The following is a 22991-nucleotide window of genomic DNA, read 5'->3' on the forward strand; positions in this document are numbered from 1 at the left end:
GAACCCTGCGACCCTCGCTACCCAAGGGGCAGCCCGGTCACCTCCTCGCAGGGCCCCCCCCAACCCCCGACGCAACCGCTCCCCGCAGTGTAGACTCCATCCCCTCCGTTAAGTTTCCGAAGCACGTGATGGGGGGGGGGGGCGCAACTTGCTAGAAACAGACTATAAACACTAGAACACATTTCCGTGAGCCCTGCCACGCTGGGATCCAAACAATCCCCGGGGAGCGGGAGGCGGAGGGGGAGGGGGAGGGGGTGGACGTCACCCAGCGCGGGTGACGGGTGACACCCGCCCGCCGATCCCCGAGGAGGGGGAGCGAGACCCTCCCGGCCGGCCGCCGGCGGCTCTTACCCATTTGTCCAAGGGGACTTGGGCGAGGGAGCCGGTGCCCTGGTACAGGTCCAGGCTGAGCTGCTCCAGGCTCAGCTTCTCCTGCAGGAAGTGGCCCAGGTATCTCTGCAGGAGGTAGCGACATGCCCTCTTCTTGATGGACTCCGAGAACGGCCACGGCATGGTGAGCGCCGGCAACGGGGCCCGCGGGGGCTGCAGGCGGCGGCTCCGGCCCTGGGGCCCAGGCTCCGGCTCCGGCTCCAGGCCGCGGCGACGGCGGCGGCGGCGGCGGCGGCTCGAGTCCCGGCGGCGGGGCCTAAGCCCGGGACGGCCCCTCCATGCCCGCTGGGCGCCGGGCGTCCCTCAGGGCGACCCCATGGCCCGCGCCGCGCGGCTCGCGCTAGGCCCGGCGGGGACCCGACGCCCCAGGCCCGGGGGGGTGTGGGGGCGTGGGGAGGCCTCCGCGAGGGCCCCAGTCGTCACGCAGGCAGGATGCAGGGGCGCACGCGGCACGGCCCGCGGCAGGTACCGAGGCGGACTCCTCCACCGCCGCCGCCGCGCGACGAATTTGTTGTCATCCGCGGGGCGCGCTCCCGACTCTGGGGCGCTCCCGGCGCGTGCGCGACGCCCACGCTCGCGGCGCGCGGCCGGGCGCTGGCGGAAGTGACGCCACACTAGGGGCGAGGGGGCGGGGAGAAGAGCCCGGAAGCCCGCGGTTCCGGCTCGGAGGGGGCGGGGCGAGCGCGGGAGGCGGGACGGCGCCGCGGGTCGGCTCCAGACGCCTCCCGAGGGGGGAAGCGGAGGACGCCGGGCGCGCGCAGGTGAGCCGGCGGGGGCTGCCCGGGGGGCGGAGGGAGGGGGGGCTGCGACCGGGACTGGCCGACAGGGGTCGGGGGCGCGGCTGGCCTGGGTCGTGCGGTCACCTGGGACCCCGACCCCGGAAACGGGCTCTCGGAGCGCGCGGGCCGCGGGGGGGGGGGGGCTGCAGCAGCGCCTGGCCCTTCCCGCCACCGCGCCCCCCTCCACCCTCCACCCTCCACCCGGTCCCCCGGCAGCGGCCGGCGCCCATGGTCGGCAAGTTGTTGGCCCCCTCCCCGCCTCTCCGAGGTATTGTTTCCGAAGCTCCGGTTTGCCCAGCGGCTTGGCGGTTTGCAGAGCGCTTTCTTCGTGCGGGGCGTGCTGCCCCCGCCCCCCACCCCGGCTCCGGGAAACTTGAGTCTTGGAGGCATCTGCGGGCAGAACTGCTTTCTGTGCTCAACGCCAGAGGCTCCGGACCCCGCGGAAACCTGAGCCAAGCGCTCGTGCCGCTCCGGGAAGCAGCGCGATCCTAGTTCTGCCTTTTGGGGCGGGGGGGGGGGGGGGGGCATCTCCGGCGGAGGCCGAGCCGCCCGCTAGCTCCGCCAGCCCTGAGAGGCCTGCGAGCCGGGCTTCGGCGCCCCGAGACTTGCCGAGCTGCGGTAGGGGACGAACCCAAACCGAGCCCCGAGCACAGACGGTTGCATCCAGGGATACACAGTGAAGACGGCGGGTTATTGGCAGGTTGGTAACTCGCACCAAGACCGCCCGGAAATGTTGACCCAGGAAGGCTCCGGGTCCCCTTTCCACAGCCACACTCTTTTGAGAGCCAGTGTGCTCGCTCTCGCGTGTGTGTATGTAGTCGCTTGGATTGTTGTGTCCTCCCCGCCCCCCCCCCGCCCCCGTTCTTTGTAGACTTGTCCGAAGCATTGTCGGTAACCTCAGTTCCCGTGCTCTTCGCTCATTCAGAAATATTCGTTAAGGGCCCGTTAAAGGAAAGTCTCCGCGGTTGGAGAGATGGAAAAGGTAGAAAAGAACTCAGGGAGTTTATGTTCTATGGTGAAAGGGCTATTCCTTTATTCAGTAAGCATTTGTGTTGTTGCCTGCTGGTGTGCTGGGGATACAGCAGTGAGCAGAGTTAAGTTTCTGGCCTCATGGAGCTTACCTCTTGTTGAAGGGAAGGGAAACCAACAGTAATTAAATATATCATAGGCCGTGGGCTGGTACGTGCTGTTGAAAAAGGTAAAGTGATACAAAGCGAATGGAGAGGGAAGTTATTTGCCACTTGTATACAGAGGGGTGAGAGAAGGCCTCTCTTATTTAATAAGGTGATGTTTTAGCAGCAGAGTCTTGGAGAAAGCCAGGGAGCAAGGCATGTTGACTTCCGTGGCAGGGGAACAGCAAGGGCAGGATTGATGAGTTCAAGGAACAGGAGCAGAGAGTGAAGTAAGGAGGAGGAGAAGCTGGGGGGCTTGGGGGCACAGGCCCTGTAGGACTTTGGGCTCTTACTTGGGTAGGTGAATGGGTTCGAGGAGAGGAGTGACATGATCTGGCCTGAGTTTCTACAGAATCATGCTCACTGCGGTGTGGAGGTGGGAGGACCAAAGGAGAAAAAGCCAGAACAGTTAGAGATTATTGTAGGAATCCAGGCAGCAGAAGGCAGTAGCTTGGACTTAGAGTAGTCGTGGTCGAGGAGGTAGGAAGCGGTTAGGTTCTGGATATATTTTGAAGATATAAGTAAGACATGTTTGTGAATAATGATTACATTTATCAATAAAAGGAATATAAACAAAGCGACGAAAAAGCGGAATCATCTGGGCAGGGAATTAGCATAGGCCTTGGAAGGTTCCAACTGGACTTTTGACAAATGAATACAGTCGACTTCTTTCAAGGCCAAATGTTAAGTGATTTCCTTTGGAATAGAGAATTGCATACAGGATGTCCACAAAATGCCTGAAATATCAACCATCGGGAAAGGAAAATAAAAATCAGAAGATTTTATTATGATAACAGGCATGCTCCCTTCGAATGTTGCCTCGTATGTGTTATGCTTTCTAGGAGAAAGTCCGCGTGCATGTTCAGGCTTGGGACCTAGCATTTTTATACCTGGAGCTCGATTAGCGTATGATACTCATTTTAACTCATAGTGCTATTTTTATGTTTTATCAAAGACAGAGTACTATCACAAAATGTTAACACCTAGTGTTAATTAAATGAGGAAGGTGAAGAAACATTGTCAACTTTTTAAGACTTCCGTAAAAGGCTTTGAAGTGACGGGTTAGAACCTACATAGAGCTGTATACATCCTTCAAAGAAATCCATGTTAATGTGTGAAACAAAAGAAAAGTGCGTGACATACTTTTGGCTTTTTAAGACTTGCACTCGTAACCGGAATATGATGTTAGGGCTCCCTTAGGGCTCCCGTATCTCATGATTCTGGGAGCTGTAAAAGACAGCAGCAGCCACAGCACTTCACGTGATGTTAAAAGCACCAAACTCAAAGTTAAGTGGCTTGAGTTTCAGGGTCAGCTTTTCCTTAACCATCTTTTCAGTATATAATAATAAACATACTATTTTTTGAGCTTAGCACCGTGCTGAGCACTTTCCATATGTACTTGTGGTATCCCTTTACGTGATGCTATGGTTAGCTTCATTTTAAAGAGGAGGAATGTGTGACCAGAGAGATTCAAGTATCCTGCCCCAAGTCCCAGAATACTTAGAGCAGAGATTCTTGCTGTGTTCAAGACCCTTTAACCACTACAGCCTACTGGCCACTTGTTCATATTGAGAGGATTTTTCAGGCTATGAGATATGATACAAATAAAAAGTCATCCTGATTAAGATACCGTGTTCTAGCCCTCTGCTGACTGTTGGGATGTCACTTGTCAGATTCTCAAAGTGAAAATTGGAAATCTGTATACTGCTCTTGAAATCATTCTGCCTCTATTATTTTTTTTAAGATTTTATGTATTTGAGAGAGAGTACGGGCAGGGGGAAGCAGAGAAAGAGGAAGAAGCAGACTCCACGCTGAGCAGGAAGTTGGATGGTGACTCAGCCCAGAACCCTGAGTTCATGACCTGAGCCAAAGGCAGACACTTAACCACTGAGCCACTCTGCTTCTATTATTTTGTCATGCTATATATATATATGACTGTTGTCATTAAGGACAAATCTACAGTCTTTTTTCATCTCTCTGATGCTGTAAATCTGTGATGAAACACAACAAAGTCTATTAAATTAAGTAGAGAATAAAGAACTTAGTGATAAATTCCTTGATAACCAGTTTATCAATCCTCCAGAACACTAACATAGCACAAAAATTATACCCACAGATGAAGTTAGAGCTGGTTCCTAAATAATTGATGTATGATGTTATAAGGAATCATTTTGGAAACTTTCTACCAGATGACACAGTCATCTGACCAGAATAACTAATAGCACCCATAAGGTATTCCAGTTTTTTGAAGGTACTGGCAACGGAATATTACTCAGAACCTGGTAGGGAGCCAATTTAGAATCAAAATGGAAAGCAAAGAGGTTTTCTATTTTGTATTCTTCAGATATTGATTTGTCTTATTTTGCTTGTAATGTACTTTATATTAAATATAGTATCCAATCCTCTGTGTAACCTAGAGGATTACTTGGAAACAAAAAAAATAATGCCTGGACGTTTTTTTAAGCCTTCAAATTTTGAGTCTTTTCTTAGAATCTCATTTAGTTTCTGGTTTTGAAGGAAAGGGTGTTTACAGGGATGTGGTGTTGCTGCTTATTTACAGTTTACAAGGCTTGTCAAATTAACACTATCTGTATATTTCCTCACTGTTAGCTCCCCCTATAATTGATTTGTTGTTAGTCATCTATATGTGTCTCTATCATTGCAAGTAGGGTGCAGAATAATTTTATGCATCAGTGTATAAATGGAAAAAGTATGCAATTTTATTTGAATTACAAATACTGTAATATATGATGATTCTGATTTTAAATTTTAAAATTTGGGGGGCAGCTAGGTGACTCAGTTCGTTAAGCATCTGCCCTTGGCTCAGGTAATAATATCAAGGTCTTGGGATGGAACCCTGAGTCAGACTCCCTGCTCGGCAGGGAGCCTGCTTCTCCCTCTGCCTCTGCCTCTCCCCACCCCAGCTCATGCTCTCCCTCTCTTCTCTCTCTCTCAAATAAATAAAGTCTTTTTAAAAAAATAACTTTTTTAATTTCAAAACTCATACTTTGTAGAGCTATTGAAAACATTAAATGTTACGTGTTAACAGCAAATAAAGATTAAACTAGCTTTAGCTTTGGATAATTTCTAAAAGTTGCTAATTATAATTAATCAACTTGATTCATCTTTACTTTCAAAACTCTTGTTTGAAATGCAGATAAATTCAAACCTCTCATTCCACTTGGAACTGAAGCTACCAGTTATTTTAACTATCTCAATAGCTTGGCTTCTTTTAGAAGAACGTTTCTGCTTCTATCCCTCGTACTTTCTAATATATCACATTTTCAAAAGACTTTTGTTTTGCTGCAAACAATACATTTTCTTTTTGCCATAGAAAAATTAGAAGATAAAAAATAGAGAAGGAATAAAGGACTTAGTAATCAATATCTTGATAACCAGTTTCATGAATCTTCCAAAAACACTTACCACAGCCCCTAAATCATACCAACAGATGGAATAAGAGCTATTGAATTTCCTTAACTTTTTACAAAAAAACAATACCCTAACTGAAGTGGGAAGAAGTATAAAGACTTAGTCTAACTCAGTATGAATCTGCTGCGCTTCTACTAGCTTCCACCTCTGCTCATTAACCTCATACCCCCAGGCCCAATGCCTAGAATTTTAAGCTTTCTGAGTTAATTTCTTAGGTAAGTGCAGTACTCCTTTTACTTCTCACTCAAATTTTTTATCAGAAGCAAAGGAAATCCTAGGAGTGTAGAGGCATAACCTGAAGAAGGCATAGCTTAAGACATCTATTTGTTTTTAAAAAGTTCTAGGCAATTTTACATCACACTTCATAATATTGTTACTATAACAGTGATGTGTATTTGGGGAAGAATCTCTACAGTGTATATTCTTATTTATCCAGTTGTATGCCCATTGTCACAGGGCCAAGTATCACAGCTTGAGAAGCAGTGAGTTAGAATTTTTTCTTTGATTTATTCATTCAGAAAGTATTTGGTGAAGGAGCACCTGGCTGGCTCAGTCAGTAGAGTTCATGCGACTCTTGATCTCGTAGTGGAGTTCTAGCTCCACGTTGGGTGTATAGATTATAAACAAATAAACTTTAAAACATATATTCAGTGAACACCTGCCTTAGGTGGGACCCTGTGCTGGTGATGTAGACATCACAGGCCCTGATTTCCAAAGAAGTATGAAAATCTACAGCAATACTAATGCAAAGGAAGAAGGATGTAGTGATTAACTCTTTCTTGAGATCAGATACCGAATGCTGAAATAAATGTGTCGAGCTGAATTTTGAAGAACTGAAAGTCTAAAATACAGCTGAGCTTTGGACATTCCAGTCACCAACTCCCGTGTAGTTGAAAATCCAAGTATAACTTTTGATTCCCCAAACTCTTAACTAATAGCCTACTGTTGACCAGAAGCCTTACCACTTATATAAACAGCTAATTAACAGATATTGTGTATATTATATGCATTATGTACTGTATTCTTAAAAATAAAGAAAAGAAGATATTATTCAGAAAATTATAAGGAGGAGGGGTGCCAGGGTGTCACAGTCAGTTAAGACTCCTGCTCTTGGTTTCAGCTCAGGGTTTGATCTCTGGGTTATGGGATTGGGAGCTATGTGGGGCTCTGCACTCAGGCTCTACTTAAGACTCTGCCTCTCCTCCCTTCCCCTGTCCATGCTGTCTCTAAGATAAATATTTTTTTAAGAGAATCATAAGGAAGAGAAAATATATTTACAGTACAATACTGTATGTATTGAAAAAAATCTACATATAGGGATAGCTAGGTGGCTTAGTGGTTGAACATCTGCCTTCGGCTCAGGTCATGATCCCCGGGTCCTAGGATCAAGTCCCGCATTGGGCTCCCCATGAGGAGCCTGCTTCTCCCTCTGCCTGTGTCTCTGCCTCTCTCTCTCTCTCTCTCTCTCTCTGTATGACTATCAGAGATAAATAATAATAAAAAAAAATTTAAAAAAAAATTAAAAAAATTTTTTAAAAAAATCTACATATAAATGGAACCATGCAGTTCAAACCCATGTTGTTCAAGGGTCACCTATAATGTCAAAGTACAATTTTTTTTTTTAAGTTAGAAACATAGGTCTTATACAAACATAGTAAGCATGTGTAAAAAATATATTTAACTCTATGGAATGAATAAGTCATGAGAATAAAAGGCAGAGCCTAAGGAATGCAGTTAATGGTATTGTTTTAGTGATGTAACAGGATAGATGGTAGCTACACTTGTGGTAAAAACAGCCTAGTGTATGAACTTGTCAAATCACTAATTTGTACACCTGAAACTAATTAAATTTTGTGTGTTGACTATACTCAACTTTTTAAGAAATGTATTTAACCCATTAATGAAGGAATTGGCAAGGTGGTAAAGTTTTTCCAAAGTAATATGGGAGAGGGGCACCCTGGCTGGCTTGGCCAGTGGAATGTGTGACTCTTGATCTCAGGATTGTGAATTTGAGCCCCATGTTGGGCGTAGAGATTACTTACAAATAAAATCTTAAAAAAAAAAAAAAAAGGTAATATGAGAGAGACCAAAATTACTGAAAGAAAAATTTATGAAATAAGATCACAAGGTTTGTTCAAAACTGGAATGCACTCGGTTGTGCATTCCTGGCAAAGACAGAGGGACAGGGCCCAGATTACCTTTCCACCTGAAACAATAAGAAAGTGGGCAAAAACATCTGGGGAGAAAAGGCTTTTAAGATGTTGGGGATTAGACAATGAAGGACGCTGATCACTGGGACATTGAAGGATCAGTGTCCTTCATTGTCTAATGCTGTGATATACAAATGAGGTGAGCCCATTGCCCCAGTTTATTGCCTGGAGAGAATTTCTAGGCATGACACTGGGAAAAGAAACCCAGGTAGAACCCAGTAGTCTCCCTGAATTAAGGATATGGAGCTTCAAGTTCAGAAAGGCCAAGTCAACCAGGACAGAGTACTAGAAATTAGAGAGCTTCACAGAAAGCAAGAGCTGTGGAAATGTACAGAGGATCCCCCTCCAGCCTGCAGCTGAATAAATACTGATCAACACATAGGTGTGAAGAAACTACCCAAAAAAAGTACAGGACCAGGGATGTTCCTGTTCCTATCACCAAAAATGGAAAATCCTCATAATCCATAGGATATCAGAATATTCAGAAAGGTTATTGACTCCATAGTGGGTCAGAATTAACCAGAAACTAAATGTAGGTTTGATACTGCCTTAAAAAGTCTAAAAGCAAAACTCAAAAGGATCAGGTGGGGTGCCTGGGTGGCCCAGTGGTTGACCATTTGCCTTCAGCTCGGGTCCTGATCCTGGGGTCCTGGGATCAAGTCCTGTATCAGGCTTCCCACAGTGAGCCTATTTTTCCCTCTGCATATGTCTCTGCCTCTCTCTGTGTGTCTCTCATGAATAAATAAATAAATAAATAAATAAATAAATAAATAAATAAATAAATAAAATCTTTAAAAAATAAATAAACCAAAAGGATCAAGCTATTTCCAATAACTATATCCCAAAAGAATGCTCAATAATATTTATAGGCATATTAAAATAGGACTGTATAAGGTAAAATACACATTGTTTGGCATCCAATTAAAAATTACCATGCATACAAAGCAGCAGTATACAACCCATAGTAAGAAAAATCTGTAATTTGAAATTTACCCATAAATAACTATGAAATTAGTAGACAAGGACATTAAAAACCCGTATGTTTAAAAAGCTAGAGGGAAAAACTGAGCAAATTAAGTAGAGACGTGGAAAAGGTTTTTTAAAAAGACAAGTAGAGATAAGACGCTGCAGAAGAAAAGATTAGTGAATTCAAAGACAGCAATAGAAGCTATTCAAAGTGAAACAAAGAGAGAAGAAACTAAGAACATGAAAAAAGAAGAGTAGGACAACTTCACTTAAACCTAATATTCATGAAATTGGAGTCCCCAAAAAGAGGAGGGACAAATTAATGTTTGAAAAGCCCCAAGCAGGGATCCCTGGGTGGCGCAGCGGTTTGGCGCCTGCCTTTGGCCCAGGGCGCGATCCTGGAGACCCGGGATCGAATCCCACATCGGGCTCCCTGCATGGAGCCTGCTTCTCCCTCTGCCTATGTCTCTGCCTCTCTCTCTCTCTCTGTGTGACTATCATGAATAAATAAATAAAATCTTTAAAAAAAAAAAAAAAGAAAAGAAAAGAAAAGAAAAGCCCCAAGCAAAAGAAATCAGGAAAAATACACCCAGAGGAACAAAGACAGTAATGACATTAGATTTTTCACAGGAAATAATGTAAGCAAAATAATAGTAGAGAGAGAGCTTTAAAATCTTAGAGTGGGGAGACTGTCAACCCAGGATTCTATACCCAGCAAAAATATCTTTCAAAACTGAAGGTGAAAAGAAGACTTGTTTAGATATACAGAAGCCGAAAGAGACACCTGAGTGGCTCAGTTGTTAAGCATCTGCCTTTGACACAGGTCTCGCATCAGGCTCCCTGCTCAGGAAGGAGCCTGCTTCTCCCTCTCCATCTACCCCCTCATGTGCACGTGCATTCTCTCTCTCATAAATAAAGCTGAAAGAATTCATTAACAGCAGGTCTGCACTCAGGAAATGTTATAAGAAATCCATCAGGCAGAGGATGTGATACAGATCATAGATGTGAGTATAAGTAAACACAAAGGAACACAGAGCACCAGAAATAGTAATTATGTGGTTGAATATAAAATACTTCTTTCTTATCTAAATTGCTGAAAAATTATACTGTTTATAACAAAAGTATGTATTACGAAGTTTGTAGCACATAGAAGTAAAATATGACAAAAATATTAAAAAGGCAATATAGTATACTCTTGTAAAGTTCTTATGCTCTACATGAAGTAGCATATCACTTCAAGGTTAAAGGTAGACTGTGATAATTACAGATGTATAGTGTAATTACAGATGTATCGTGTAAACTAACCACTAAGAACGGAGTTCATAAGCCACCAAAGGATGTAAAATAGAATCCTAAAAAGTGGTCAGTCCAAAAGTAGACAGAAAAATAAGGAAAAGTGAAGAGAATACAGATGGTACAAATAGATAATAGCAAAATAGATAGTAACCACATCAGTAATTATAGCAGTCATGTTAAATATAAAAGGCCTAAACACTACAATTAAAAGGTAGAAATTGCCAGATTGCATATAAAAGCAGGACCAAACCATATGCTGCCTGAAAGAAACCCACTTGAAATGTAGACTGTTGCTGTTACCATTCTCAAAGAGTTTAAAGGAGGCTATTATACCAAAATCAAATTCTCCTCTCTGGATATCAGCACACTTCAAATTGGGCTATTACTCTCCTTTAAAAAAAAAAAGTATTAATTCATGAGAGACACAGAGACAGAAGCAGAGGGAGAAGCAGGCTCCCCACAGGGAGCCTGATAAGGGACCCAATCCCAATCGCAACCTGAGTTGAAAGCAGGCACTCAACCACTGAGCCACCCAGGCACCCCTCAATTATTCTCCTAACATTGTCCTTGCATTAGACTAGTTAGGCTAGTCTCCTTAGAATTCCTGCCACACCCCATGCAGGTTATTGCTTATGCTTTGTTCCCTGTGAAGAATTCTTTACAACTCTCAAGTCCTTTCTGCTTCATCCATAATTTCACCTGTGCTCATTCAAGACCAGTTTTGACTGACCTCTTCCATGAGTCAAAGTCAAGCCCCATCATAACTAACAATTATGTCATAGATCACAGAATATCAGAGCTCTCAAGAACAGTAAAGAGTTTCTTGTCTGTTCCCCTTATTTCATAGCTGAGAAAATCATGAGTCCAGTGAGGTTACGTGGCCAGCCCAGGCTCATACAACTTTAGTGGTAAGTTTGTAATAAGACCAAACATACCATTGCTTTCTCTACCTACCTGTCACTCACAATTAAGTACACTTCTTAGGTTATGATTATGATGCATGTGTGTAGCGTTAATATTTATGTACATATTTAATGAGCTTGTCTTCCCAAATTAAGCTGTAATACCAATAGACACCTTTTTTTTTTTTTTTTTAAGATTCATTTATATTAGACAGAGTGCCACCAAGGGTCGGGGATAGAAAGAGAGCATCTCAAGCAGACTCCCCACTGGGTGCAGAACCCAACTCAGGACTCAGTCTCAGGCTCCCAAGATAATGACTTGAGCTGAAATTAAGAGTTGGACGTCCAACCAACTGAGCCACCCAGGCGCCCCACCAGTAGACCCCTTTAATTAGTATTCTGATGCTTAGAGAAATGCTGGATATGTAGATGTACGGTGGATTATATTTAATAATTACAATATATGATAATAAACTTAGAGTCTAAATTGACAAGATCACAAAACATAAGTACTTCATTACCTTTTGCCGTTTGAAACAAGATGGTTAATTCCTCTCCATAGAGTACTGAGATTCAGAATTTTTTTTAACATGTATTTCCAAATCTTGCTACTCATATATAAAATAAGTTTAATTTAGTTCCTTTATATCTACTGATTTTTTTTCCAACTGTAATGTAAATGGAGTTGGTTACCGTGTATCCAAAGGTATTCCCAAAAGTCTATACCCACTCTGATACAAGAGCCATTACCTATTTAAACTTATATGAATGAAAATTAACTGAAATTTGAGATTGAGTTCCTCAGTCACTTTAACCAGTAGCTGTAGCTACTGTCTTTGACAGCACTGATAAAGAATGTTTCTTTCATTGCACAAAGTTGTGTTGGTCTAGAATTTCTTGTACAATGATAAATTGTTTTGCCTGCAGAAAGAGAGAAATCAAGGATTTTTACCAGATTCCTACTGATGAGAAAGTCATTCCAGTAACCAGACAGCAGCTCTAATGTGTGAGTAGTAATTCTAGTAATTTCTCTTCCCTGAAATGGACACCCATCTCCTCCTCTGTGGTGCTGGCCTCCACACTCAAGTACATGAGATAATCTGTTGAGAAGTAAGAGAAAATAAGTTTATAGTTCATATTTTAGCTTCTGTTTAAATTCATATTTACATGTTTTTAATATTTTAATTATAGTAGAATGTGTATGTAAATACATATACATATAACAAGGTATCTGTTTAAAGTATTTTTAGTTAATGAGATGCATAATCAGAAATGTAGATGCCACTTCTTTAGTGTCCCATTGATCAAGCCACCCTGACTGCCGTAGTTCTAGCACCATCACCACCAACTGCCTTCATGTTTGGTGGGACCTTCATGGCTCTGTGTTCAGTCTCCTCAAGAGAGGATCTAATTGGATAGGCCAGTCACCATCTAGAATCAAGTAGCTGGACAGAGCTCTTAATTCAGGATCCTTAATAAACCCCTTGTCAGCCTTGAGATGCTACCTTTAATTGAAACGCTACCCCGAGTACATTTTGTGGTGATCATGGTACTGGAGTTACAGAATACAAAGCATGAAACTATTGTCAAGGAATCTTTGCAAAGAAGGCACTAAACTTGGCAAGTACTCTGGGCCTTCTTTTAAGAGAGCACTGTAAACTGTCTAGTACTTTACGCTGCCTTGCAATGTGTTTATTAAAAATAAACTACAGCTTCCTAAAAGTAAGGTCAGAAAACGAAGTCTCTTTAACTACCTTTGTATTCCTTATCTGCTAATAGGCTACAGACACTGTGGTAGACAGGCCCCCAAAGATGTCTGTATCTTAATCCCAGAAACTGAATGCATTGCCTTATATGATAAAAGGAACTTTGCCTATTGATTAACTTTAGGACCTCAAACAGGGACATATCCCAATGTAAGCACGAGACTCCTTGTAAAAGAGGTGCCCGTGTCAAGAGTCAGAAAAAGGAGGTGTTACCACCAATCCAGAGGATGTAGTGATGTGTTTTGAAGGTAGAGGAGGGGACCATGAGCCAAGAAATGCAGTCAGCGTCTAGAAGCAGAAAAGGCAAGGAAACATTCTCCACTGAAGGCTCCAGAAGTAATACATCCCTGCTGCTACCTGGATTTTAGATTTCTCACCTCTAGAATTAAAAGAAAATTAACTTGTATTGTTTTAAGCCACAGGTTTGTGGTAATTTGTTACAGCAGCAAGAGGAAACTAATACAGACACATACTGCTAATTATTCACATTCTACAGAGCTTTTATTAACCATTTTCTGAATGACCGGCACAAAAATATAATCAGAGTTCCATTTTTTAAAATCTCTTTACTTTTATAAAGCTGTTGAAGAGCTAGATCAATCACTGCTTTTCATTTTGAGTAGGCTTCTAAATCAATTAGGATGCTTTTAGTTGCTAGTAAAAGAATGGGAATTTGTTGGATTCAGTAACTGAAAAATGTGAAGATTGGTCAGGTGTCAAGACCGTGGCTCCATTTCCCTGTGAATCTCTTGGCTCTCTTCTTTCCCACCGTTAGCTGCATCCTTGGGCTAGTTTCCCCATCTGGAATGGCTATCAGGAACAACTGGGGCTGTGTACTGAAGCTGATCTGGATTGGAGCGACTGGGAGGAATTCATGTGGTGATTATCAGCATAGTCTCTAGCCAGGATTGGAGTCAGTCTCCCTCATGTTGCCTGGTTGCTTTACTCAGTAAGGCAAGAAGGTGTTATGATTCCCCTAAGAAAATCAGGGTGCTATTAGGAATGGAAGAGGATATTGGTAATAATCAGGATCCTGTTACAATGCATAAAAGATAAATTATAGTATCTTGAAATAATACTAGTGTAAAATATTAGCTTACATAATGCTACAGTACTAAAACGTATCATTTTCATGTGTATGTATCATTACCTGAAGTTCTGAATGTGTCTTTTATATGCATCATGTAAAGTCATTTATTTGAGAGAGAGAGCGCAAGCAAGTGAGCATGGCAGCGGGCAGGAGGGGGTAAAGAGGGAGGAGGAGAGAGAGAATCCCAAGCAGCTCCCATGCCCAGCATAGAGCCTGACACAGTGCTCAAATTTATGACCCTGAGATCATAAAATCTAGAGTCAGACGCTCAACTAACTGTGCCATCTAGGGTGCCCCAAGACATTTTAGAAAAAATCTTCTAAAACTTTGCAGTTAGGAAAGTTGTCTCTCTTTTATGCCCATTGGTGCTAATTATTACACAGCAGCAACTTGATGACATACTTCATGGACCTGTAAGGGTTTCTTCCATTTTGATGTTGGATTCTTCATCTTTCTCCATCATTAAGGTCCTAATTGCAGTGAATTAGACTCTTGCTTTAAAAGCTTGTCAAGCTTTCTCATCATCTTTTTAATGTAGTGATTATTATTTCCTGACATCCATAATTGAGGTACTTGATCACTTAAGCAAAACAAAGATATATGGTATTCATGATAGTAAGAGAATAATGGACAGTTCCATTTCAAAATCTTCAACACTGACTCTGTAAAACAATAAAATGGATTATCTTCTTACACATGAAACCAATTATTATAATGAGTAGAATGATTATTTTTAGGATAAGGTAGAAAGTTTTAGAAAAACAAATGTTGGGCAGCCCCGGTGGCGCAGCGGTTTGGCGCTGCCTGCAGCCTGGGGTGTGATCCTGGGGACCCAGGATCGAGTCCCACATCGGGCTCCCTGCATGGAGCCTGCTTCTCCCTCTGCCTGCGTCTCTGCCTCTTTCTCTCTCTGTCTATGAATAAATAAATAAAATCTTTTAAAAAAAAGAAAAAGAAAAACAAATGTTTTCACTTTCATATATATAAGTCAATATTAGATTCCAGTTATCTGACAAATTGCCCCAGCAATAATTGATAAAATTAACTTGCTAGGAATGAGGGACTAATTCTGTAGAGTGCTACAGGACTCAAGGTAAAGGAACCATAAACATCATTAGTTGGAACAGGATTGGAAGAATATATTACTAGTACATTTGCTATGCAGTTTTTTAAATGGTTAGACATAGTTTGTCATAAACTGCCTTTAGCAACTAGTTTGCCTTTTATGATGGCAAACGATGTACAGCTACAGAAACTCTTTAACTCCTTAAGATTTTTGCGAATAATTTTAGAGCAGTGGCCATACAATAGAATCTATAAACTCTGAAAAATATGCAGAAAAATCTCCCAGAGATTTTTATTCAGTTTCTCTGAGGTGGGGTCAGTGGCCATGGTAAAAACCACTAACTTAGAGGATTTTGAAAATTACAAATAGGGTACAAGTCAGTACTATAGAAAAAGAGATGGAATTTTTAAGGTACTAAAAAAATTGCTCATAACAAGTTGAAGAGTCCTACTACATTCAGGACAATGAATGCGCAATCCAGTTCAGAGAAATGAAATCTGAATTTACTTTTAAAGCCTGCAGCTAAAAAGAAAGCATGTTTTCTTCTGAAAATTCCTGCATTCCAGTGCATTTTGACATTCATTAACTTTTCTCATTCATACATTTTGAATTTTAACAATACTCACTGCTACCACATCACAGAAGAGAAGCTAGAACTCCATAGCAACCTGGCAGTAACGTTGGATTGAGTTAGCCTGAGAAATGATATTTTTCCAATTATAGTATTCGGATCAGTTCAAAGAAGTGGTGAAAACATGAGTCATTTAATAAATGGTGTTTGGACAGTAAGCCATCCATTTCAAAAACAAAGCTATACAAAATAAATTCTAGATGGATCAGAAAGTTAACCATCCATGTAGAGAATGGGAACTCAGAAGACAACCTAAGAGGTTTTTAAAATGTAATCATGGGGGAAAAAAAAAAAGTAATCATGGGGTGGAAAAGACCCTTGTATGCAAAACCTCAAATCCAGAAGTCCTAAAAAGAGCCATTGAGAAGTCATGCACTATAGTAGGTGAAGATTTCAATTCTGATTTAACAATCTGAGTTCATTTCCATTTCTGCTTTTTACAGCTGTATGATCTTGGAACTAAGAATATTCTATAAATATCAAAAAGATGTTTAATCAAAGAAATACATATTCAGACAATGAGGCATCATTCTTTGCCTCTCAGATTGACAAAGATTGTAAAGAGGATAATGAAAAAGAATATAGTCTCTCATATTCTATTTGTGGAGGATAAATCAGTACAGCCCTTTTTGTGAAGGTGAATCAGCAGTATCTGTTGAAAGTTAAAATGAGCATACACTTTGACTCAGCAATTCCTATTTTAAATATCTATCCTAGAAAAATACACATTAAAAAGAGTTATGTACCAGGATTTTTACTGAAAAAAAACTGAAAGCTAATATTCTGAATTATATCACTATGGGAATTAACCTTTAGGGGAAGAGTAGAAAACCTCTTTTTTTGAAAATCTATACATGTCTGTGAAAAACAACTTGGAAATGGTTTTGGGTTTTTTTTGTTTTTTAATTTATGATAGACAGAGAGAGAGAGAGGCAGAGACACAGGCAGAGGGATAAGCAGGCTCCATGCCGGGAGCCCGGCGCGGGACCCGATCCCAGGACTCCAGGATCACGCCCTGGGCCAAAGGCAGGCGCCAAACTGCTGAGCCACCCAGGGATCCCCCTGGAAATAGTTTTAGACAGTATTTTCCTTAAAAGTTGTTAGCTAGTTAATGTTTTCTATTAAGGCATAGCTCCTCTTAGTCAAACAACAGTATTTGGAATGTCTCTCTGTAAACATGTTTTATATCTACTCCTTTGCAGAATGGAAACAGACTGTAATCCCATGGAGCTGAGTAGCATGTCAGGGTTTGAAGAAGATGCGGAGCTTAATGGTTTTGAAGAAGCTGATATGAAAGACATGAAGCTAGAAGCTGAAGCAGTTGTAAATGACGTTCTCTTTGCTGTTAATAACATGTTTGTCTCCAAAAACCTGCGCTGTGCTGATGATGTTGCCTATATCAATGTGGAAACAAGAGAGAGGAACAGATACTGCCTCGAGCTCACTGAAGCAGGGCTAAGGGTAAGTCGCTTTTCTTTATAGAAAAAAAAAAAAAAAACCTTCTTATTGTTATTTTTACCACTTTAGGGGGCAGGGGCTGGGGGGCAAGAAGATTGTTAACTGAGAACACAACATCCAAAAAAGTTTTTTAAGATTTATTTATTTATTTTTAAAGAGAGCAGGGGTTTGGGGGGAGAGGGGGAGAGAGAGCATCTCAAGGAGGCTCCCTGCTGAGCCTGGAACCCGGAAGGGGAGCTCCATCTCACAACTCTGAGATCACAACCTGAGCCAAAACCAAGAAGGAGGCACTCAACCAACTACACCACCCAAGTGCCTCAGGTCCAAGATCTTTGTAAGAAAAGCTCTTTTTCTCTAGTTATTCTTATTAATTCTAAAGTCTTTGGGTTTTTTGAAAAAGAAAAACATTTGATTTACAGTGTTACTTTGTTTTGAACATAACCCCCCAAATTAATTTATTTCTTGCCTATAGCTAAATATATTCACCAAAAGTAGGCATTCTGTGCTTAGGTGAGCTTTGCAATCATCGTGTTGAGAGGATCTTTTCCCACCTCTTATAAAATGTCTCTTCTACTAAAACAACATACCTGATTGCTCTGTCCTCCAGCTGTTAGGTCAAAATTAAGTCACAGCAGAATATCCTGCCTCCAGATTTGCAAGAGTGTCTTTTCCTGTGTGTGAGCTTTTCTAGATAGAGTGACCCCTCTGCAACCTTTGAAACAGAATCTTGAATTTAGGAGAGTAGAAATCCCTGGCCAAGAGCAACTTACCATTTAAAACAACAAAACTCACTGGGGCACCTTGATCTCCTGGTTGTAGGTTGGAGCCCCACATTGGGTATAGTGATTGCTTGAGAATAAAGTCCTTCAAAAATAATAAATAAATAAACAACCCAAAACTCGCTGTTAGGAAAATTTCTGACCTGAACAAAGGAATAGATATTAGAAATTCCAAAATTTAGTTTGACTTTAATAATTGTCAACCTTGGCCAAAAGATCTCTGACTTTTGTTTGTATACCTAAGAGTAGCCCTGCAAAGTTGCAGAGTATCCTAAGGTACAGGGCAAGGCCTGAGTAGGTAAGAATGTCAGACAATGTTAAACACACAAATATCTTTTTATTTCGCTAGATTCAGTTTGCTCAAACTATGTGTTCTATGTATCCATTGACTGGCAGTCACCTCCACTGAAATAAATTGCCAATCTGGCATCTTCACTACTTCCAGTTCCTCATAACTGCTGCACCGGTAGCTCCTTTGCTTTGGGAGTAGTACCTAGATTAACCAGTCTTTGTGCTCTCCTTCCTAAATCCCTGACATTGTGCTAAAAGCAGGTAGTCTTAGAAGTGGATGCATCTTAAATAGAAATAGGCAAATCCAAAGTAGAGATCAATCATCCTGTGTATATTAATTCAGTCTTACACTGATTAGTTCTGAGGTGACTATGGAAGGTAGGAAGCATTCTGATCAGAGTCAGAAGCCGAACATGTGAATTTGAGGGATCTTGGGTGAGTCATTCAACCTGTCTGCACCCTGCTTCTTTATCTATAGCTTAGAGATCAGGAAAAAAAGCTAAAAAGGATTTGAAGGATGCTTATATGAATAGTTTGCAGAAAGGTCTAGAGCCCTTAGAAACCTGGCACGTAGATATTCCAATATTTGTCTTTGCAGTCTTACTCAGTTAGCTTTTACTGAGCAACTATCCTGTGTTGGGAATTAGAAATAGACTGTAGGCTAGCAGGGAAAGGAGGGGCAAACAGTGGTAGTGTGGTGTAGAAAGTGCTACAACACAGCATGGTTGCAGAGAGCTGTGATTCATCATCCTGACACATCTGCCTCTGCTTTCATTTAAAACAACAACAAAGCCACTTGTAACTTAAAGGTGAGTCTTCTTGGATAGATGTCTTAAAAAATTAGTTTATATAGGGAATTCACCAGCTTTAGTCAACAAAAGCTAAGTTGATTTTGCCCAACACTGCTGGTGAACCAAGATAGATCTTGTTGGGGACAAAAGCTTTCACGGTGTTTAGAGAAAACACACACACAGAATAGCATTCCCTTTGATCTCACAGAGTTGAGCATTTGTTTCCCTGTCAGATAAGTAATGTGTTAGTAATGTTGAATTAGTAATGTAACTAATTGTAAAGCAGGATTGAAACTATAAGCAGTTTTTAGGACTCTTATAGAGTCCTATAGAGTCTTATAGAGTTTAAATAAATAATAAAAATATGGACTGATAATATAGCATCTGTTCTGGTGCCTTTGTATGGTTGGTCCTCAGTAGGTGTGGGAATAAATAGAAGCACATTTCAGTCTATGAAAATGAAATACCTGTTCTGTGTAGGCTTTTACATTCCTTCTGACATTTCTTCTGACATCCCTTTTTAGGTTCAGGAGTAGGTAAATTAAACCTTTTACATTTTGAGAAAAAGATGATAAAGAGGGCATTTTGTTTATGATGTTCCTTTAAGTTTCAGACTGCTTAGAAATACACTTAGTCAGGGTGCCTGGATGGCTCAGTGGGTTGAGCATCTGCCTTTGGCTCAGGTCATAAGCCCCACATCAGGCTTCCTGCTCAGATAGGGGCATGCCTCTCCCTCTGCCACTCCCTCTGCTTGTGATATCTCTCTTTCTCTATCAAATAAATAAATAAATCTTAAAAAAAAAGAAATATGCATATTCTATTGATTGAGAAATTGAGTCATTGAAGAATGGCCCCAGTAAACACATTTTTGTTTTCTGTACCAAGTTAAATCTAGTTATTTGATCCACTGTTGCATTTCTCTTGTAGGTGGTAGGTTATGCTTTTGACCAAGTGGATGATCACTTACACACTCCCTATCATGAAACTGTCTACTCGTTGCTGGATACACTCAGCCCTGCCTACCGGGAAGCATTTGGAAACGCACTCCTTCAAAGACTGGAAGCTTTGAAGAGGGATGGATAGTCGTGACCAAGCTGTTTCCTTCTAGAGGGGGCTGCTGCTGGTACAAAATGTTGACATAAAGCTTGAAATACTTGCATATGGTCATAGTAGAAAACGCATTTTTGGTTTTATGTCCATTCCTTGCTTCAAATTTAGGCTTCTGCCTCAGAACATTACTGACTAATGAATTGTCTTTCTTAGTTTCGGATTCCTTAAGGGAATCCTGAGGCCATTGCTGTGATACTGTCGTTAAGACATTCAGATTTCTTCATATAGTAGCTCTGCATTTCAAAACCTAATCAGTATTTCATTCTGTTATTACAGGATTTTGATGCTACCAGCACTCTCTTTTACATAGGAAATTCTAGATTTGCACAGTAATATAACAGGAATTAAAATGACCTACATGGATTCAGCTTGCTAAATCAGGGGTTTACTACTAGCTTGGACTGACTTTGTAGTAATTATTTTGCTACTAGCCTTATTGGAAACAAATTATCAACTAGTTTCCCCTGCACAAATTTTGAAATTCACTGCTTCACTTAATCTATTTATATTACTAATAGGGACTGATAAAGATGAATTAATTATATATATTACTTAGCTAGTATTAAATGGAAAACAGGTACTGAAATAATAGTTCTGTATTCCTTGTTTGCAACAGCCAGCCAACTAAGAGGACAAACCGTTAGCAAATGAATGTAATAATTGTTTCCAAGATATTTAAGCACATAAGCAAATATAGGAACAGGCACCATTTTTCTTAACAAAAATCATCTTCAGTGTGTGTGTGATTCAAAAGGAAGAAGATTCTGAATTCCCAGAAAACAATATTTTGGCCTGTGTTGATTCTTATTATGAATGTTTGTTTACATGATGTACAGTATATATTCAGAAAGTATTTTTGCTTCAATGTTTCCTTTCTATACTGTAGTGCTTTGGTATTCCCTAGCACCCCTCCCTCCCCAACAGATGCACAGTATTCTTTCTCAAAGCTAAATCTACAATGTAATATGCCTGCATTGTATGGGTTTGAAACCAAAGGATGAATGAAGCATTCAGAGACTTGATATTTGAAAAAGGGAGACTCTCTTTTTATATTTTATTACAGGTACTAATATTTATAAAAATGAATCGTACCATGCTGCTACATGTTTTCAAGTACATATTGAATACTAAGGATTGGGGAGTCGATTTTTTAGTAGTACTACTAAAGCAGCAGCTGTAGAAATGTTGAAGTAAAATTCTGCATTGGGACACACCTTCATAATTTGTCATTTGCAGACTTTTTTTTTTTTTAATCATTATTTAGTAATAGACACTTTTGGGCTCCGAAGATCATGTAGAACCACATTGAAGTTCGGTTTGGGTCAGTATTCATTGTCAGAGTCCATCAGGATGATTTATTTGTGTTTGGTAAATGCATGTCCATTTGCAGCTTTATTTTCAGATGCTAACTGTTTGGGCAGTGATATCTAACTGCAGGTCAGATTTTCTCACGCTTAATCTCAGGCTAAATAAATGTAAAGGATATTTGTAAAGTTCGAATAAAATTCTGTTTACTCATTTCGAGTTAAGTATGAAGAAAAGTGATTGTACATTCAAAAATTGACTTTGTTCATTTTGTGATAAATGACTGGTTCCAGGAGCTTCCATGTCCATTTTTGAATTCTGTATGGTTACATTTTGCTGTGAAGTGATTTGCTCTTTTTATCATTATGAAAGAGGAACAGAGTGAAAAGACATTAATAAAACTATACAGATACTGAAACTTCCATTTCATCTAGCTTGTTTAAAGAATTTAATCAGATAAATTAATCCTTGATGTCACTTCCAAAAGGGGAAAAAAAGAAAAAGCCTCTAAATAAGTAACTCTTACAAGTCAATAAGAAAACAAGAACAGTGGGCATGTAATATAATCAAACAACTTGAAAAAAAATGTATGGATGTCCAGTAACCACTTGAAAGATATTCAACCTGACCAGTAATTCAAGAAAGGAAAAGAGTTTAGCTCTGTATTTAACCTAACAACTTAATAATCTCCGTTATTTAAATATAATGATATCAATAAGGATTTAGTGAGGGGCATTCAATGAAACCTTTCCAGAAAATATTGGGTAATAGAGCCTTTACAAAGCTTGTAACTTCTGTACTGGTAATATCCTAGCAATCTAGCATGGAGAAAAGATTCAGCAGAAGATACACTACAAGAATATTCATTTTCTTTAATGGAGAGTTGGAAAGGCTCTAAAAAGCACATCATGTGCTCTTGATGGAAAAATATGCAGCCATTAAAAAATCATGAAAAAATGGCAATAGGAAAATACACTGCATGATTTAGAAAAGGATATAAAACTATGATCTATTCCTGGAAAATCTACAATGTTAGTAGTAGCTCTCACTAGGTGATGAGATAGGTCATTTTCATCCCCTTCATACTCTCAATTTCTGCGTTAGCCTGTATGCACTAATTGGAGGGGAAATACAACAGATCCAGGGTTTCAACCAGCTAAAGAACGTTTCTCTAGCAAAAGCACCAAGCTGGGTTGAGTGTTCACTCCCAGGATCCTTGAAGAGACAAAGAATGCCCACCTCCTTTCCCACGACGACACCCTCCCCACCTTTACTCCAGGTCACCAACAGCAAATCAGCCACCAATGGTGTCCTGATGGTTGGCTTCCTCCCCTCGCTCACTGCAGTTCTGTACAGGGTTCAGAAACAGAATGTACTGTTTGGCTGTCGAGGGGAGCAGGATAGAAATACAGTTTCTGACGTGTGCACATCGACTTCAGAACTCTACCTTCAACCCATTTATCTTGTGGATGACAGCTGACTCTTGGACAGACAGAGGGGCATGCTCAGCAGCCCACCTGTGAACACTGGAGTTGGGTCAGAATCCAGTCTTCTGTC

The 22991-nt window shown here is 41.0% G+C and overlaps 2 protein-coding genes across 12 annotated transcripts in view; one reads left to right on the plus strand and one right to left on the minus strand.

The window, feature by feature from the left end:
• ATG2B (autophagy related 2B) overlaps positions 1-604 on the minus strand; it is a 70875-nt gene extending 70271 nt beyond the window's left edge. For 3 of the 6 annotated variants that reach the window (XM_072839837.1, XM_072839838.1, XM_072839836.1), the window contains exon 1: positions 352-601. In XM_072839837.1, coding sequence (XP_072695938.1) covers positions 352-513 — 162 coding nt within the window. In that variant the 5' untranslated portion in view covers positions 514-601. Of the gene's footprint in view, positions 1-351 lie in introns of all 6 variants that reach the window. The other 3 variants (XM_072839840.1, XM_072839839.1, XM_072839841.1) reach the window with 2 other exon arrangements.
• On the plus strand, positions 306-21852 carry GSKIP (GSK3B interacting protein). Of its 6 annotated transcripts, none has more exons than XM_072839842.1 (5): positions 306-514; positions 11093-11153; positions 12075-12153; positions 16903-17161; positions 19947-21852. In XM_072839842.1, the coding sequence occupies exons 4-5, from the start codon at positions 16904-16906 to the stop codon at positions 20100-20102; spliced, it is 414 nt and encodes a 137-aa protein (XP_072695943.1). In that variant the 5' UTR covers positions 306-514; positions 11093-11153; positions 12075-12153; position 16903; the 3' UTR covers positions 20103-21852. The 6 variants fall into 6 exon arrangements, with proteins under 6 accessions (XP_072695943.1, XP_072695946.1, XP_072695945.1 ...); XM_072839846.1 differs by lacking the exon at positions 306-514 and adding an exon at positions 1051-1151 and having other exon boundaries at positions 12075-12257; XM_072839848.1 differs by lacking the exon at positions 306-514 and adding an exon at positions 1052-1151.
• The last annotated feature ends 1139 nt before the right edge of the window (positions 21853-22991 follow it).

This window comes from Canis lupus, chromosome 9 (genome assembly GCF_048164855.1).
Source record: "Canis lupus baileyi chromosome 9, mCanLup2.hap1, whole genome shotgun sequence".
In the NCBI taxonomy this organism is placed as follows: Eukaryota; Metazoa; Chordata; class Mammalia; order Carnivora; family Canidae; genus Canis; species Canis lupus.

Bases quoted from the DNA above. Each gene is read 5' to 3' on its own strand.
- GSKIP (XM_072839842.1), top strand. From the start codon at position 16,904: ATGGAAACAGACTGTAATCCCATGGAGCTGAGTAGCATGTCAGGGTTT. The intron at 17,162-19,946 runs GTAAGTCGCTTT...TTTCTCTTGTAG, and splicing joins TCACTGAAGCAGGGCTAAGG to GTGGTAGGTTATGCTTTTGA.